At 31.3% G+C, this 21,141-nt stretch overlaps 1 protein-coding gene across 5 annotated transcripts in view; it reads right to left on the bottom strand.

Annotated features, from left to right (window-relative positions):
* LOC112682388 (acetylcholine receptor subunit alpha-like) overlaps positions 1-21,141 on the bottom strand; it is a 276,407-nt gene that overhangs the window by 148,740 nt on the left and 106,526 nt on the right. For all 5 annotated transcript variants that reach the window (XR_003148507.1, XM_025552968.1, XM_025552970.1 and 2 more), the window contains one exon: positions 4,041-4,150. Coding sequence is in view for 4 of the 5 variants with exons in the window: in XM_025552968.1 (XP_025408753.1) it covers positions 4,041-4,150 (110 nt within the window). In the remaining variant the exon portion in view is untranslated. The remainder of the gene's footprint in view (positions 1-4,040; positions 4,151-21,141) is intronic.

Here is a 21,141-nt window from a genome sequence, read left to right as displayed (position 1 = left end):
CTACAAAATTTCAGATATTTACGGTTTTGACCGATTATAATCGATAATTATTGTATCAACGATCTGATGCGATTTCGGTACACTGTATAGTAGTATGCAATCATAACGGATATTTGGAAAATATAAAAACGAGCGAACTCTCGGGAATTGAAATCTTTGCAAAACGTTTTTTAGATAGATAACAATAACAAAGTTATATAGATTGTTTGTATACAGTATATATAAAACGCACAGCATCGTGAGTCAAATGTATAGAAACGATTTTATCCAAATAACTATTATTTCGCGATACGGTCAGTTACAGAGTGGCCATTGTGAATATGTTTGTTAAATATAGTTATACTGTTGTATGTGTTTGTGTGAGAGAGAGAGAGAATTTTCAATGGATAGTGTTGAAAGTGAGAAAAAGTGCAATGTAAACAATAAACGTCGCAAGAATAAGTATACGCCACCATCTCTGAAAAGCCAAGAGAAATAATATGGAGCGTACGTGTTTCTAGACAGAAACAATAATATGTTAGGAAAAAAAAACACATTTTAGATGTTAGTAAATTATTATTTTAAGACGTTATTATTGCAAGTGCCTTATAGTTAAACTGCTATATCATCGAATCATATAATGTATTAAAATGATATTTTGCGTTTTAGTTTAAATTGTAGACAAGATGCCGTCGTTTAATTCAACAAACGTTGAAACTTCGATATATTGTTGGTGAAGTAAATTATATTCTACTAGTTTCAAACATATTTATATAAATCTATGATATACGTAACACACCCATGGTTCTAAGTCTGTCACGTCTGTCTTAACGTAGACAAAACATATCCGATGTATACGAATTACAGATATGTATACGATGTTTAAAAGATCACATTTTATGTATTATTACATTTTATTGATATGATTGCCGACTTCAGCGTGCTGTTATTATGACAAAATTACATCGCTTCTTGAATTGTTTATTAATACACAGGATAAGAGTGATGATGATTGGGGAGGTGGTGGTGACACGTTGTCTTTTTTTGGTGCATTATAATGCAAAATATTTTAATTATTATTATTATTATTATTATGTAAACGCGGGTCAATAGCTGTCAGGTATACCCACGGAAAATTAATTACCGAAATTTGTCAATGATGACAAAATCCTGTAGCAGTATATGTGTGTAACCAACGAGGTTGTCCACAAATGTCAATAATTGCTGTTTTAATTTTTCTACCTGTTTAAAGTGAAATTCCAATAAATTCGGTACGCGAAAACGATCAATTATACATATTATAAAGAAGATCGGGAGCACAGTGTTCGGTTATAATTTTATTTTGACTGAAACTGCTTGGCACTCATAAAAAAATTACAAATTAAAATAAAATTGTCATGTTCACCGTGTTAAGAATCTAATAATTATGGCAATTATTTTTCAATATAATATCGTTGTGTATCTATTAATACCAGATCCAACTTAAAAAAACTCAAATATTTTAAAGAAAATCATGAAAATCATTCAGTTGAACGAAATAACATTTATGTATATTTATTTTTTTTTAATTTTAACGAATTTCTAATAATATTAGACAGATATTACGTTAACAAATAAGGCATGTTATTTGTTCAATAAGGTTCTAGGCCAAATAAATAAAAATTAATTGACTATAAATAATATCAAAAATAATTCTCGGGTCAAATGTTTTCGAAGTCAAACTTGACCGAATATATCAATACTTAAGTGATTTTGGTCATAATTGTTGACATGATAATATTATATATACGGGGCTTATGGATACGTGTTATTGCAAAAACAAAATATGTATTATTTGTTATTTTTCCAACATATTTCTGAAATGACTGATAAATAAAATATACCTTTGCTTATACCCTATATGATCAATGTGCTATTAAATCGTTCAAATAGCATAAGGTTCATAACTTAAAACCTAATGTAGTTAATAAATATGAGAGCATTCTATTTATTCCGATCGATGTAAATATAAATTAAAAAAAAAATACAGAGGTGTCAGTTTATTAATGCATTTTATAGGTTTATTGTTCGTTGGAAGACGCGAATGCAGTTTTAAAAATTGATCGATTGGTCAGTAACTTCATCAACAACACCATGCACGCAGCTTTTGTAGTTTTGAAAATGTAAACTATTGTAAAACGCTTTGCTTCCAATGGAAAAATGATGATTCATCGAATTATTTTTATGTCCATTGTATGAAGTTTAAATAATAACTGATTTTAGTTAGTAAATATATAAAGGACTATAGGAAAAAACCATAATAGTCCAAAAGAGAAAAAAATCTGAAAATTATATCATCTTGTCATTTGTTTCAAAAAGTTAATTAATTTTTTTTTTCATTTTTTCAATAATTAGTTGTATTACTACAATGAATTTCTTTGTACTATTTTATACTTTATCGCTAAGTTTATTGACTTCTGAACCTTTAAAATTGCAATACTAAATAATTTAGGAATATTGATTAATCGTTTTTTCCTGTGGTCCTTCATATTCAAACGATTCTACATGAAATATATTAATTTAATTTTATTGTACAACAGTGAAAATTGTCCAGAGTGTAACAAAAATATTCTATTTTAAACAATCTTCTGCAGCCACATAAAAATATAATTAAATACATAATATAAAAGGCATTATTGTATAACTTTTTCTAAGCTAGTATACACAATTTTCATCTCATTTCGGTTACGTTTTAACTTGTAGACATCTATATAAATTACCAAGTGTGGTTATAATATTCAAAACGTTTACCACCTCTATGCTCACCATAATTGACTAGAAATTACTTCTAACTAAAACGGTAAGCAAATTTCTGCCATACGATGTATCTAATTATGTAAAAAATTAAAGCCAATATTATCGATATAGTTATCGACCAATATTACTCATCGATGGCGTGGCCGAGTTCAAAAACATAACTTATCCCGTTTTCAACTATCGAACTCAGTTATTGTTCTTGGATGGTATCTATTATCTATTACACTTTATTTTACTGCAGTGACAACAGTTAATAGGACTACCACGCAAGGCTGGGTGAGTTAAAATAAATATTTTTTTACTCTTTAAGATGTGAATACAAATTGTAAAATATAAGTCAAGTCGTAGGTTAAGTGTTAGTTTTGATTTGTTTAAAGTTAAAAAAGCTTAATTAGTTAAACAAAAGTAAGTAACAACCACGCATTAAGCTAAAACCTGCAATTACTATTTTATGGAGTTATAAAAAAACAAACTTATATCACAAAGATGTAATTTTTTTTTTAATCGACACGCCGATTATTGTTCGTCGATAAACTATCATGTTCCACAGGAAAACGATAGTACTATACGATTTCATAATATGCGTGGTATAATATTCCATGCAAGCCCTCATCACTACTCGTCCGTCGAACAGTCGGGTCAACGTGTAAAAATAGTAAAGGAGTCCTAAATTCTTGGTAAGTTTCAGCGGTATATAGTAGCAATAAGCGGTTAGGTTAGGTTAGGAATACAGTTGACAACCGCAATAGCGGTACGTGTTATGCGTGTACAACCAAGGAAAAATGATCGACCTGCGACCGTACGTATGTAAAATATGTGTTCAAGATTTGTGTATAATTTATATATATATATATAGCGATAAAACTTATGCAATTGTACATGGCCGTTCGATGCGCCAAACGCGTATGGACACGTGGTCAACGACTGTACGCGGCAGTGATAATAGAAAATAAGTAATAACTATCATAATAATCATAATAATATTATTAACAGCAAAAAAAAAAAATTAAAAAAAAAAATATATAACAATAAACGGTAATAGTAACAATAACAATAAAATAGTGATTACAATACCTAATAATTATAATATTATTTGTTATGATTATTTAATAGTATTAATAGTATTGGTGATGATAATAACGCTAATGATAATGATGATGATTATGATGATAATAATAATAATTATGGTAGTAATGACGAAGGGACGGGTTTGCAGGACGGGAACGGAGGGACTAGGAGGCGTTGGGATTTCGCGCAGCACTCACTTGTTGTAGAGCACAATGTCCGGCCGCCAAATGTGGTCGGAAGGCACGTGGAGCATTTGCACGCCACCGTACTCTTTTGGGTCCCATTGAAGCTTATAATCTTTCCAAGCCTACAACAACAACAAAAATACGACAAACTCGTTATTTATCATAATATCTAATGATGATAATAATAATACATAATTACACGTTGAATAGCAGTGCACAGTGTCATGTATACAGTGTTGCACGAGTTATTCCTAAAGTATATATTGTCGAGTCGGTTATTGCACATCATTGTGCTTGTACACAGAGCTTGGAATTATTTTCGCCGATCTCGAACCACAGCGAAACGTCTACGATAAGATGGGGGTCAGCTTGAGTGTTATTTTCAACGATCCTGTCGAGAAACACATCTGACCGCCGGTTTGTTCGACTATTTCAATCGGACCTTATAATGCTACCGAGTATTGTAATTTAACTTTTTTTTTTTTTATCACAGCCTAGTCATAAAACTCCTTTGGTTATGCGATATGCCACTGTTGACCTACAAACGACCCCGACGGAACGATTGTCCCGGGTGAGAACTCCCCATTTTCTTCTCCGTCATCAGCTGATGCAAGTGCTCGGCCCCGAAGACGATTTATGTATTTATTTATTTTTTTTTCTTATTACCTTAACGACGAAACCTCTGACTATAACGTCTGTTACGGTATGGCTACAACATGCACGTGGTCGATCGCAATTTACAGTCGGGATATTTTTAATCTACCAGAAAATCTATAAAATATAATTAAATATTTGCCATTTGGTTCTCGTCGTTCAAATAAATACGGCTGTTTTAATATTTACTTTATCAACCGGATATTAAAAATAATAACAATAAAAACTAAGCAATCTATGCGGAGTATACGAGACATTTTCAAATAAATTTTACTGTTAGGAAAATCATTGTTTTCTATTTCTTTTTTTTTTTTAATGAATAAAACAACTTCAAAGTGTGCAATTAACATATTACACATTAGTATAATATTCACATCATATATGTTTATTATACACATTATACATTACAGTATATATTATTATTCATTTTATGTATCGTCCTAATTCCCTGGAAGGATTTGAGATCATGTTCGGCAAAGACTACGCATTTCCTGAATTCGCTTACGACACGACGATGCACGACGGTATAATCGGGATAGTCGAATTGCACTTATTACCTATAAATAAATGGTCAAATTGCACTTGGATTGAAAAAAGATAATGGTTGAACTGCACTACAGTAAAAATCAGGAAGTGGTCGAATTGCATTTGTTCAAAAAAAGTTATATTGGAAAACCCTCTAAAAATATTACGAATCTTTCTGTTGAAGAACGTTACAGCGTACTTATTTAATAGCATTATATATTAGCTCGTGCCATTTAGATAACACAGATAATATTATATAATAACAACATACATATTTAGAAGCGTATTACCAGGGTAGAATTGTTGAATACAGTTAGTCATTATTAAATAAAATGATCGAAATGACAAAAAAAAATTATAATAATGACAATAATTAAATTTGACGATTATAAAAAAAAAAAAATGTATACCTAATAATAATAATATGTATAATATAATATAATGAATAATCTAACAATTATAATGTACATATATATAATTAATATATAATAATGTGATGTATAAACAATAATTTTTAATCACGCTAATGATAACTAAATGGTAATAAATGTAACTAAATAAAATAAATCTAACCCATTCAAATACATGATAATTTTATTGAAATACTTTTTTAAGCCCCAGTGCTGTTCGATTACTACCTACTTTAAACCCAAGTGAAATTCGACTAAAATAAGAGCAATTCGACCATACCCGGTATAATTACGTGTTAAAATTATACATGAACACGTTATCATTATATTTGTTATAAAGCGTTTGTCTCGATAGAATCTGACACTCGTTTAATCGTAGAACATTATCACCGTTTAATTTGACAATTGAAACGAAATTAATTACAATTCAAGTATGAAAAAGAGGGGAAGTAACTGCGAGTACTGAAACGTCACAAAGTCATAACTCCGATAACGCGTGAGTATCAAGATTGTTTTCTGAATGCACGAAAATATACTATTACACCGTGACATGGTACTCACAGAATTAGTTAATTTTAAAAGTTTCAAAAACACTTTCGTTGTAATATTACACCGTGTTACAAGACTATTTTATAAGAAAATTACAAACAAACATTATCAACTTTATAATCATAACGTCTTTCGATGATTCCAATGTTATTTGTTTGTAGTGTAATATGCTTATGGAACACTGAATACGGAACTATTATGTTCACAATTAATTAGTTCAAATAGTATTCAGAGCTTTAATGAAAAAAAAAACTTGCAGCTGATAATTATTCAAAATTAAATAAAATTGTCATTTAATGTACGAATAACATGTCATAGGGACATTTTTGTTAAAATTTGATACAATCGTGTGATTGAAACAAAATGTCATCGGCCGTATATTAAAACAGCACATTGGTTATTTGAAACTATTAGGGCCAAGTTTGACAACGAATTATCGTTATTCAGCGATAACTAATGTATTTCAATTACAATGTACATCACTTTATATCATTGCGATTGTCATTGAATACCACAGTTTGTTTTTACTGTTCTTTATAGTAAGTTCAGTAGCCACTATGCTCTTTACACTTATAATTTTAGATCGAATTCGGCGTGCATACGTAAAAGTGGGTTTCTCTTTTCCAAAAATGTCTAAACGTCGATATTTAAGTTTAGAACAGAAGTGCGAGTTGTTAAGAGCCATACATTGTGGTTCCTATAAAAAGTTTACGTGTTGTAGCAGCCTGATTAAATTATTATACATTTTTTTCATAATAAATAAAACCAATCGTTTATTAGAAGCAATCGGTTAATTGATACATTTTACCTTGGTCAATTGTGTTCCCAACAAGCGATTTCTACTGTATTTCTAATAGAAAATTTTCATTGATCGTTTTTCTATGCGAGCTATTTGACGATTGTAGTCCACTCTGCATATATAAATAGATATGTACAAATGGGAAATTGTATTTTGTTGGTCATAGATAATTTTTATCACTGCATGTCTAATCGTCATATGATTTTAATGTATAGTATTTATCACGGAAAATGGTTTACGCTTAGTTAAAATTCTCTAGTCTGTTGCAGTTATTATTGAAATTGTCCATGTTATTCATCGTATGCATTCGAAATTAATAGAATCAATGAGGCTACTACTACTATCAGTTCTACTATGATATCATTATTGAATGTTTTTTCTAGCTTAAAATAAAAACAAAAATGTATTCTATTCATTTATATCCTGAAAAAAAAATTATAAGGTAACCCGAACAATCAGTACTATGTTGCACGGCCGTTGAATGGTTCACTCGATCTACTTCAAATCTAAGACGGTCAACAGATGTACAAAAAATTGATAGTATACATATTATTATTTTAGTAAGAAATTAACCTATGTCAAGCATGCAACACCGTGTACGTAGTAAATAAACGAGTCATTTTTGTACTGGCAGCAAAAACGTGTACCTTGTTGGGTAATTTGGTGAATTCGGCCATATATGGATAAAATAAATTTGATCGCCAATTTAATGAGACACTTCGTTATTATTCGTTATTGTAAACTTTTTCATATATTATAGAAGGCAGTACGCTGGAAACCTCGAAAACATAACGGAGAAATTCGAATAATGTGACTTTTCAGAATTACTAAATTTATTATCAATTATTTGAGGAAATTAATTGTATCGGATATGAATAATGAAAAGATTAAAAATTAGTTTTTCTTTATTATTTTATTCGATTTTTCAAAGCGAATTTGATTATTCAGATAAGGAATATCGACATAAATAATTACCTAATGAAGTGGTTCACTATAATGAAAGGCATACAAGATGATGCATGTAAAATCAACTACTCATAATATTTATTATGACCAATTGAAAAATGAACGAGAAGAATTTTTCTATTTCAAAGAAAAAATATATACATTGAATTCGTAGTCGTATACAAATAGGAGTATATTATACTGGAAGGATTTTGATTGAACCATAAATAATATACAATAATAATTATAACTAGAATTTACGTGATTATTTCTCCGACGATTCACTAAAATTTTGTTTTAATAATACATTTTTACAGTAACATTATCATAATTTAAACATCAGTAATTTATTTATTGCTCGTAAATCTGAATGAAAGAAATTATACAAATCTATTTTCAGAGATTAATTTCGTATTTATGTAGTTAATTCAATAGCCCGGAACGATTAAGCTGTAAATGTTATACTATATTTCGTGCAAAATATATAGAGTAGGTACCGTAGGAAGAGGACTATAAATTGACCGATTTGGCTGAATACCATTATTATTTCTTGATCAAGTATAATATTTAAATGTATACTTACTGAATATGTAACGTATATTAAATTATTATCAATACTGTAAAATTTGTTATAAAAACTAGTGTATTAAAACCATAAAAGCTGCACGTGATAATTACAATTATATTTTAGAGAGCGTTATGGACCACATACGTAAAGATATTATAGATTCAATTATTTTTAAGCATTTGTAACAATTTATTTTTTTTTTATAAAAAATATTCAACTTTTCAGGAATCAGATACCTACTGGTTTTTTATGACTAATTTGTTCAGAAATCAGATCTATCAATTTGATGATCTTATAGTTTTGACTGATCAATATTTTGACATTTTGATACACGTTGAGATTTGATATTTTAAAACAGTAAACATAAAGATTTTCTAACCATATCAATTTGATTATCAGCCATACGAAGGAAATTATAAAAGCTGATTAGAGTTAGATTTCAAATAACTGTATGAAACTCAAGTAAAACTGATTTTACAAAAAAAAAAAAGAACGTAAAGGATAAAAACAATCTGGGATTATGAAATTTGGAACAAGATAAAGGAAAAGGTATTTTTTATTTATAAAATCCTAAGTTACAAATTGTGTTTCTTTAAAGTAAGTGAATACGGAGCAAAAACTTTAGAGTTTACCGAGAGAAGTGCGCGGATTTTCACTCGAGAATTTATGAAATTTACAAAGAAAAAAACATACATGACATTCGTATAATTATTTCCGGAAAACCACTGTAAAAAAGTCTTTTGGAAAACACTCGTGAGTTTGTGAAGTATGATGACTGAGTGTTTCTTACGAGTCGTTTTGCCTTAAACTTCTTCGTTGGTTAAACAACGATCGTTCCGAATGATATCGGGTTAGGTACATATGTGAAATATGACATGATATGTTATTTGTTATTACGATTCTATGTGCGCAGTAATCATTGGCGATGCGAGAGCAACGGAGGGTCGAAATTCACAGTCCATCAATGTTACACAGAGTCGATAAAAATGATTACTTGTTTTACAGTGTTCCACGGATCGGTCGAAGTAGGTAAGTTTAACGATATTTGTACGTTTTGTTTTTCATTTTATGAGAACATAATGATTGATTATTAATAATAACTTATTATTTTACGCTAATAAACCAGTTGGTGAGTTTTCTCAAGCACCTATTATTTGCGATGTCATGAGGATTATATTTTAAGTATTTTTAAATTCGATTCGGATTACTTACTGAACACCGTAAGATCCATGGAACATTTATGAGGATGGAGAGGGAATGAAAGGGAAAAATGATCAAAAATAACACATTTTTCGGGGTGGCAAAAAATTATAGCAAATAAAAGATTTTTTAAATGTTTATAACTTTTTCGGTATTGTTATGTATTTGAAATACAAACCTACAAAATTTGTATTTAAAAAAAAAATAGTTTTACTTTTAAATTAACACTAGATCTTAAATATTTAACATTCATCACCGGCGTAGAGCTGTGCAAAAAGGATAAACTACTTCAGAAACTATAACCGAAAGATTTTAAAATATCATTCCCAAATGAATACATTTACCTTAGGGCATATTTAAAAAGTTTACAAAAGAAGAGAAAAATTGTACCTTAAAGTATTAAATGTGCGTTGGCATTTATAAAACAGAAAAGTTTAGTTAAAATATATCTTAACATTAATACTGCTCTGAGAATGCTTCTATGAACCCCATCAAGTAATTGTTCCATGAAAATATCGTTTTCTACACTAAAACGCGTCAAAACTTATTTAAAATCATTAATGGGTGAAAATTGTCTTCATTTATTGGTACTCCTCCACTTTAAAGCTGATTTAACAAAAATCATTAGTTTCAATGACATCATTGAATATTTTGCTTCTCAACAATTAGGAAAAAAATTACAAGCCAACAATTATTTTATTATATATAATTAAGAGTTAGTAAATGTATTTAATCCAATAAAAATTATTCATTGTTGATTTAGTTACATAAATCATTGTGTATATAATAAGTATAAAATAATGTTTAAAGCGTTTATTCAAATTTTCTTAAAAAAGTACAAGTAACTACTTGGAACTAATAATTATCTAAATTTAATTTGGATTGGTTGGATCAGTTTTCAATATTATTATTCTGAATATATTTTTTAATAAGAAGGAAGTATCTATTCAATTTGAAAAAAACTTTGAAAAATGTATGTTTATAGAGTTATATAAATTGATATTAAGAATATTACTTTATAAGTACCTAAAAAAATATTGTAAAACATCTGATTTATTCATAAAATGTAATAAATTTCAATTTTATTATTGAGGAAGGGATAGAAAAAATATTTCGTCCTGGGTACGCGTATTCGTTAAATAGACCACAGCGTAAGATTACATTTATTGAAACCATATGTGGCAAAGTGCTATAAACATAATAAAGTACATTAATCGATCTTCTACAATTTTAACTAGCAAGTATAATTCTTCCTACTATACTAAATATTTTAGTACATTTTTAACATGTTTGGACATTAATATTATATATATAAACGATAACGACCGAACGATATTCGTTAAATTCATCTAAGGTATATTTTATGGGTTCAGTAAACGAGTCTGGTATATTCATAAAATAATTCTTTGATCATGTTTATTATTTTCATTACGTTTTATTCGATCTGTGAATACTTTCATACAAACAATCGGTATTTAAGTTAAATACGATATTCAAGAAACATAATATGTACATGCGGTTTGGTCAAATACTTTATGCATTTATAATAGTTATCATAAGTATTCCGCAAAAAATTATGCAAATACTATCCATTTTTCCTATTTTAAAACTCGTTAATTTTCATTGGAGTTCCATAACTGAACGGGTTGTAAGAAAAATGTGATTAGCGTATCAGAAAAAAACATTTCATTTCGAATGAATGCAACTTCTAATATAATATATTATATATTGTTTATCTATAATAATTTAACTATAATACTAATTATTTATTTGTAAATGTTATATCATTTAATCGCTTGAAAATCACGGGATTTTGCACGCTAAAGTTTAATGCCCTGGTTCTCAATTTTCCTAGTGCGAAAGAAACACCGTCGTTCATTTTCAGACTAATCCGAAATCATTTACGGAGACAAGTGATTCATAGTGCACTTTGTTCAAAAGAGTTATAACAAACACCTGATGAACATAAACGAAAGACCGCAGTCCGTTGAAGTCGACAAACAAAACAATTATTTTCATCCGCGCCCGTGCGCACACGATAAACGATTACACGATAACGATTCTAGGAAATTCTTTACCGATATCAACATCGCAACGGCTCAATAAACTCCATTTATTTTACAAGCCGTTGGAAAATCTTTTACAAAACTTGCTTTACCAAACGTCGGGGTTTCGCACACCCTAAATAAGTCACTACACATCGCGTGCTTACGTATGAGTTCGCCGTTTGTATAAATGCGTACGCGTATGAGTGTGTGTGGTAATACACATTGCACGGTCCGTCATTTTAACAACCGGATTGGACTAATAATGTTAACAAGAGAATAAAATCAGACCGAATTGCTAAATATTTTTAAACCATATTGTACTGAAAATTTAAAATAATTTGTTGGAATGGACTGAAACCGGTACTAAAAAATTTTGGATCGTACTTGATTGTGGATCGGACCGAAAATATAATATAATTCAATAGAGATGACAACGATTCAAACTCTGGAAGTTTTAAATTTTACAATGTAATTAGTAATTGGTAGCAATTGCATATTCAGTTTTGTTTCATTGTTTGTATCCGTTTTGTAATTAAATATGCATAGATACGTTGGAACGTCACAGTTAATTTTCCAAAGCGAAAAAAAAATAATATTTACGACAAAAATAAACAAATAAATTAACTATTTATTATTTATTAATAATTATATTAATGCTAATATACACATTTTCAGCATTATAGTCTAAATAAAAAAGAGATTCTATAAGGTACTTGAAATGAAAACTTATTTTATTATTTCTAAAACGTGTTAAATAAAACATTATATTAATTTTGTATTATATTTAGTTATTATTTTCTTCATAAATTAGTTCTGTCTTAATAAAACTTTCAAATTTTCATTAAAAAAAAACATTTTTGAAATTTGTTTAAATTTATTTTTATGTCCTTAAAGACACATTCTGTGTGTATGTATATGCTATTTCTAGTAAAACTTCACATATTATGACCACATTAAATTGTGACCAATAGTTATATCTGGTAAGCGATAAGGTAAGAGACAGACATAATGATCAGACAGGATGAATAGGGAGAGATACGTCTGGGGTGGAAGGTGGTGGTGAAGAGAACGCGGTGCACAGTACGCCACCCATCATTTCTATGTAAGAGTGTGTGAATATGTGTGATTTTCGGGTCACTATGTTTCAAACTGCTAATTATCTTCCTCAAATATTGGCCAATATTCGCAATAAAACGCTCTTCGACTTAACACTTCCGACAATCTCGAAAAAAAATAAAAAAATATTTCAAAGGACGAGAATCGTAATAGGATACGGTGTAATATATCAAAGCGGTCGATCGTGTACAGAGTATACTGTGCGTGAAGCACGGTGTGTCAAACACTCAGTTTATTGAATGTTAATAACACCCTTTTTAAAGTTTAACATTATGTTTTAAAATGTTCAGCTATGGTACAAAATTTAAAAAAAAAATTATTAATAAAAAATTATATTGTGACATGGAAATGTGTTATTGGGTTTTTAGTCTTAAATTACATTACAGTAAATCAAAAGGTTGACTAAATGTAATATATTTCCAATAAAAAACAAAAAAACTAATATAGAGATAATAATTATTATTGGGAGCATGTCGATTCTTTTGAAAATTTCGAAAACCAACTTTGGACACTATAGGTGCCGCAAGTTCCTACATTAATAGTAGGCTGGCTTGTTCACCTGAATAAATATTATTTTAATACGAGAAATAAATAAATTTATAAATGTATAAATATAATATAATAATATATTGGTATTAAGTTGCCTGATTGGTACAATATAATAATTGGATACAATGTTAATAATAAATAAATAAAAACAATGATATAACAATAACAACTGTATTAGCTCTAAACAGCACAACTTAAAATACAATTATAAAAATAATGAACTGCCTGTGACAGCAAAGCCCACCGGCCTTTAAAACATTGATTCCCGACATTTTCTAATTTAGGCCCCTTCGACTAAGACTTTCAAAAATCTCGCACCCCTCTCCTATAAATTAAAAAAATCAATCACCTCTTTTGGTGTTTTTTTAAATATAAACTAAACAATAAAATTGTACTTTGTAACAACTGCTTGTGCCTTCCCAGCAATGTGTACACGCCCCTAAGGGGGCGTGTCTCCCAATTTGGGAGTCAGTGCTTTAAACAATGATAACAGATGTGGTCGACCTTTACTCACATGTGACTGTGTTTGATAGCGGATTTCATCCCACGCGATTGCACCGGGAATGTGAGTAATATAAAAAGCTAATAAAAAATAAATTACAGCCCCTGCGCGCATGCGACTACTGAATCACAGTCATGAAAGAATATACAGGTCTACACAGCACAGGACACTGATAAATTAATGAAAACCACGTTATTCTCAATGGCTGTTGGCAAGTGACCGCCCTGGAACACGGTAGTTATAAATGCAAGGCAAAGAACTTGCGCAGAACGACATTTACCAAACAGCTTACAAAAATGCCACGAACACAGAAAAAGTGGTTTTGACGGTAATAGCTGTAACGAATAAAATGTGAACGTGTGCACATGAAGACAGACAGGGCAGGACGAACGAGATGGTGTCGATGAAATTCACCGGGAAGCCTATGGTCGCCGGACACCAAAATGACGATAAAAAGTCTCAGTGTCACTACAATAAAATGAAAACAACCGAACTTTTATGACACTGAGACCATGACTCGAAAGAATACACAAAACATAACCGGACAAACATGAAATCGTGAAATAACCAACACATTTTCATGCGACTCATAACGACGGAATCACTAGCCGACCGCACACGGAGGCATACCACCACAAACGATCCGTTATGCGGCACGAAAATGGTTACACAAACCGAAACAATGACACTTAACGAACAGAAAGAACGTTCGTGGTGTGAACTAACAAATCCAAAACAACAATAGTTTATCGACCCTTCAATTGACCGATTGACCACGAGATTTAATTGTAGTTACTGGTGTCCATGCCCGCCACATAATCAACAAAAAGAGAACGACTTGGAAACAAGTCTGTTCGAATCTTAACCCATCGTCGTCTTTGCAATATTTTTGGCAAACCGCTAAATGTTGTCGAAATTACATCCAACCACCCACCCGTCCACTTAACGATGATTGGTTTGACGAATTCAGCGCAATAGTTTTCCCTAGCTATGTACCATCAACAACATAATCTTCTCCCAATCTTATATTAAAAATTATAAAAAAAACCTTACTTCCTTCATATGACTTTAAATTATCCCTTAATAATTGACTACTCTGTATATTTTCTCATGCCACAATTATTTGTGATATCAATCAATCAAAATTTAAAACCGAATATGATAAGTAACATATTGTTTTATTATATTTTAATTATTAACTATACAATTAATTAAATTAATAAAGATTACATTTAAAATTATATTTTTGCAAATTTATCTATTTAAATTAATTAACAAGCTCAAAAATTTAATCGATATCACAACTTTATAATAGTATATCTTGTGTTACCTATGTAACGCCGTTTCCCGATTATATCGCTCAACAATTAGTCGTTTCAAAATTGATCATATTTTAATTTTTTTTGTCATTTTTGTGCCACTGAATTTTTTTAATTTTCTATAAAACAAATATCCAATTATATGCCGCGGAAACTGTGGAAGGTTACACGTTGTTTAACGAATAATTGCCAAAGACTTTTTTTTATATTCAAACGAGATTCAACTCGGGATAAGTCGGTGGAGTGTCTTGTTTATTTTAATGCACCGTTGATCATGATGGTTAAATAGCACTTCGGTAATATTCGGTAAAATTGTTATCGCTCGCAACTATTGTAAGTTTTCACGTACGAGTATAAATGCATAACAATTACATTTTGTTTGTTCTTTCCCATGTGTTTTGTGCAGAACGTATTCGAATACGATATGTGAACACAGATTGGCGGTTTTGTTTGCGTTTTAACCGTTGCACTCGTTCGCAATGAATTAAAACAATCGTACTACCAAAAAGTTTTTTAAAATAATAATATAACTTTCCGCGAAGAATTTTGCCCTGGATAAGCGTTTAGGGTACCTAATTATTTTCGTACTGAAAAGAGTGATATTTTATGTATACTACGTAAAAAAAAATAAAAATAGAAAATACACAAATACATGTATATGTGTGTATGTGTGTATGTATGTGCATGTGTGTATCCGCGAGACTGCGGTTTTTGTTGTATAATTTACGGCTTATAAATAATGCATCCCCGGAGATTTTTGAGTATTATTTTTAATAGCCGGTTGATTGTTTCCCATTGCACCCCGTTATTTAAATAATTGTTCACCCGTGCCGCGTTAATGCATACATAGTGCACACGCACTCACACATTACGGACCACACTTGGGGGACGTGTGGATGAGTAAGGCAATTTCGAAATTCATCCCCATTGTGGTGGCCTCGCGTCAACTCGTATTTTTTTCACATATGACATTAAATACAACATTTATGGCTGTACTGTATTGTATCACGAACATAAAAATTGACGCGTAATACATATAATCATGCATATAGGTCGGTGGTACAGCAGATTTATATTATTATCATCATAATTGTTGTTATATGTTCATCGAGAACTACACACAGTCGTGAATTTCTAAACCACGTAAAAATACGTCATGGTTCGGTATTGATTACATCGAGTTGAAATATTATCGTGATTTCCGTGTCATATCATTTCGATTGTGATCAACAAAATCAAGAGACATAAAATAAATTAACAAGTCCACCTTTATGATTCGTACAAAACAGGTGTACATTTCCATTACTTGATTAAATCCAATGATCACAGTATTCGCTTGGTTTGTAGATTATTAAAACAAAGTTAAAATTATACAATCTCATTTTGTACGCTCTTAGAAACGTACACGCATAGGCGTGCGCACGGGGAAGGGTGTGCCCGGGTACCCCTTGAAATGTTGTAAATAGATATCTATAATTTAAGTCCAAGAGCTGGGTACATGTATTTTATCTGATGTTTTTCAAATGAAAAGTAATTTATTCTAAAATATTTGGTAAAAACGATATTTCGTAATAGATAAAATAAGATTAATTCTCGTGCAAAAACTTATAACTATAATATAACAGCTACAACTTACTACAAAAATACAAATCATAAATGACTAAATATATTTGAAAAAAACATACGAGATCGAAGGAAAACATATTCACTGAGACTAGTGTGCCAGAATATAAAATGAAAAATTTAATTTATTTTTATTTATTCGTTTATATGAGTAAATTATAATTTATTAAATATAACAAAACGTTCTATGAAGATTAGGCTCAAAAGTATTGTAGGCATCCCCTGAAATACAGGTTTGCGCACGCATAATCATTGGGGGGTAATGGGAAGAGAGGGCGTCGACCCAATGCTCTCAGATCGATCTTGCACCACTGGTGTACGCACGCGAGGGACATCGGTGAAATTGTCATTGGCCTTTTCGCTACGTCAACGATAAAACGGATTTAATTTGTAAATCTGACGAAATCTCAACATATACCTAGCTACCAGTCCATCGATTCTGACGGAATTGTTGTAGTAATATACCTTTGTATCCCATTAACTCAGAAATCACTATATGAATACAAGTCATATATAGTGTTTATATTCCAAAGAGATCATTTTGACGTGTTATATTAAACTTGAAATGGGTTTTGCTCATCAGACAATTTTTAAACTAGTCGACCTGTCCGGCAACTGCACACCGATGCTACCCCACGCACATGGCAGTGTGGAGTGATCGTTACGGAAACGAGAAAAATGTATGGTAAAAATCGATTTTAAAGATTCAATTAATGTGTCGTGTTGAAATCGATTTCCCACGGTAAAACATATCAAGTAAATAAGTGAATGATTTTTACACGTAGGACGGATAATTTTTCATCTCTCTCTTCTGCTCCGGTACGAAACGAATTCGACCGGCTGTGCGATGATGGCGCGGAAAAAACGTACCTCTACCAAACGCAACCAATATAAGAGCGGTAACCGATGGGTACAGGAGTACAGAGCTAAGAATAAAAAAAAAATGTTTACATAAGAATAAAAACCTCCACCCGGCTAGCAATAATTTTTTACACGCGCGCGCGTTCAAATGACATTCACGCCGTGTCGAGTCTTGCCGTTTTTCCCGGGACCCTTGGTAAATATTAAGTGATCGAATCTATCATTTGGGCAACGGCGAAAATCCGATGACAGTGATGTACGACTGGTGAAGATGTTTATATTATTATATATATTTTTGTGTCAGTGTGGCTTTACGCGTGTGTTTTGCGTGTGCGGGTTAGCGGATGAAATTTCGCGTAAGTACACGAACGCTGTGTACGCACATTCCGAGAAGCATTTCACCTTTCGGTTATATTCTTTCGCGCGAATATAAACAATCCTGTACCGATTGGTGTGTGCAGTACCACCGCGTTATTTTGGACGACACGAGTGCGGTGTACTGAATGTTTAATTGAAATAATTTTATAATAAAAGCAGACCGAAGCGGTGACAGTTGATTATTTCCAGTTCGTGAAAGAACAATTGATAGTAAAGTTTTGTCCTCAAATCGTCCTTCAAATGAGTAGACGACCAGTAAGCGTATTGAAATTAAATAAAATGGCTTCGGTTTTATCGGACACAATAAACGATAATATCAGGGCCTATTCTAAGGATTTTTACCTACTGCCCAAACACACTGAAAAGTTTGTTTAATGCAATTTATTTGGATTACAATACTTACCTCCTCCACAAATAAATTTTATATTGGTGTTTTAGAATTTTGACCATCGCATGGTAAAATATTAAAAACAAATACGGATCTTTTCTGTTATATGTATACCAATATTTAAATTTAAATGTCATAGATTAATCAGTCATCGAATAAGCGAAAATTGTGAACTTACATAATTATTACTTATTGAGTACTAAGTTGAGTTTATAAATTACACAAATTTCAAATAATCAGTAGAAATTCAATCATTCTCTTTGGAAAATGTTTATTTTTCTAATGTGACCATATTCATAAAGTCAACTGCATTTTTGATTTTTCCTAAAACCCTAATTTGAGGACGTAACCGTCAGAATAAGACCGGAATAATATAACGATAATATTGTTCACGTTGCGAATAATTTTTCATATGTTTTCGGTTTTCAGATGTCCGTATTGTTTCGTGTTATCATTTTCGTGCGCTGTTGCGGTGGTCGCAGTGTACGGCCTCCGCGGCAGCGTTATCGTCGAGCGAAAATGTTAATTGTTTCACGTTTTCAAGTTTTGTTAAGTAGTGTTATGCGTATTCCTCCGAGTCATGATCTCATCATCGCAAAAGTTTCACAAGTTCGGTCATTTTCGTTTTACCGTAGCGTTTTATCTTCATTTTGGTGTCCGGCGGCCGTGGTTTTCTTGGTGAATGTCGTCGGAAATATCTCTCTCTTCCTCGTTCTCGTTCGTTGTCCGTCAACGTTATTATCGTTTTTCTCGAGTTTTGTTCTTGTTCCCGTCTTCTGCAGTCATAATATGACTATATATTATATAGACCATGCACGTTTTTCGTTTGGTAAAGCTAGCCATACACGATCCAGTTTGCCAGAAAGGTCGAACTGCGTAGGCGGACTGCACCAGTGGCGGATTAGGGAGCAGGCTAAAAGGCTTATAGAGGCTTTTTTTTTATAGAATTAAGTGTTATTATTGACTTATTAGGTATATTTATTTTAATATATATATATATATATATATATTTATATTTGTCATATAAACACGAATAAAAATAATTTTAAAAAGTTATAATAATATATATATATATATGTACATTGTATGATGCGTACCTATTGGCTATAGTAAGAATATTACAATTATTATTACAATTTGAAAATATTTCATTTGTTATAAAATAATTACAGTTAGTTACTACCTAGTTATTATTAATAACTTATTAGTACCTATGTACTTATTGAAAACATCCGACTATTCAATTATAGATATTTTCATATCTGGCTAATTATATTTCCGTTACGTGACTGTATAAGCATTGTTTATTTGTACTGGTAATAATGGTATCTGAAGTAAAATAATAGATATGAAATATTTTTTTTTTTTAGAAGTTTTCTATTTTAAAGATTTTATATTTTATATTTTTTTTTTTTTTTTAATAAAAAAAATCTGAATAAAAATTGAAAAGAAGGGTTTAGACCAAATAATGCTGGTTCTTTAGTAGAGTGATAGGGGGAGGGGGGTTAGAGTGATTAAGACTATGGATGCCAAAACGCTAGATCCGCCACTGGACTGCACAGTTTTTCCGGAACATGCATGTGACAAGTTCACGCAGTTTTCGGGGACTGCACAAGCGGCTGGAAAATAATCGAAAAACGATTCTTTTGGCCTGTGCAGTCATAACTGTACCGGAACGTTTATGCTCGTGTTTCATGTTATCGTTCGAACAGTGAAAATACAATATACTGTGGACCGGAGAGTGTGTCACTAAGTACTTCAGCCAATCCGGCGAACCGGAGTATGTGTGAAGTCGCGTTGCCATCATCGGAAATCGGGGAAAACTGTGGAAGTCAAACTACACAGTCTAACCTCTCCGGAAAACTGTATCGTGTATGACTAGCTTAAGTGGCGATCAGTAACTTTAATATACGTGTGTATTGTCGGTCACCTCGTTTCAGATAGGTCACTTTCTGGAGGTACTCGTGAACAGAATGGTTTTTCATCGTCGTGCTGTGACGGGACTTACAAGTTCTTCGTCCACGGCCATCGGCATACGATCGTACTGGCGTAAAATTGTGCTTTTCGTTGTATTAGTTTATTAATTACAGACTCCGGCGCTATGTCGCTCAGTTGAATTGGTCGACCGTATTTGTGTTTCATGATTTGAACGATTTAAACGCATTTCAAAAGACCGACGGGTCTAGCTGTCAAAGGCATATTATTTAATTATTAGTAGACGTGCCGTTGTAGGGCCGGTATATTGTTTTATTGTTATACTATTTATTGTCGTGCCACTGTAGGGCCAACATTGTCATTATATTATTATATATTTGTGTTGTTGCCGTGGACGTATTTAATTATTGTACAATTTAAGCTATCGAGATTTATTAAACTGGCGAACAAGCTAGCCCTACATTTTTGTTGGGCACTTACCACGCCAACATATATATATTCTTCTTTTTGGTCGCTATACGTCTCAAGCCCGCTTACAGGTGTAACATAAATCCATCGAGCCTTTCCCGCCGTAAAAAAAAAAAAAAAATAAAACTTTTTTCTGAATACTTCCCGATATAAACTTTATCATACTAATTAATATAGTTTAATTTTCAAACACACGGCGTTTTTGTTTTTAAATCATATTATGTAGATTTAATGAAAACTTAAATCAGCCACATCGACAGAAAGGCGATCGGAATT

Source organism: Sipha flava, unplaced genomic scaffold (genome assembly GCF_003268045.1).
Source record: "Sipha flava isolate LNK unplaced genomic scaffold, YSA_version1 202_pilon_pilon, whole genome shotgun sequence".
Classification (NCBI taxonomy): Eukaryota; Metazoa; Arthropoda; class Insecta; order Hemiptera; family Aphididae; genus Sipha; species Sipha flava.
Note: the sequence above shows the minus strand (reverse complement) of the source record. Positions and strands in the feature narration are given on the sequence as shown.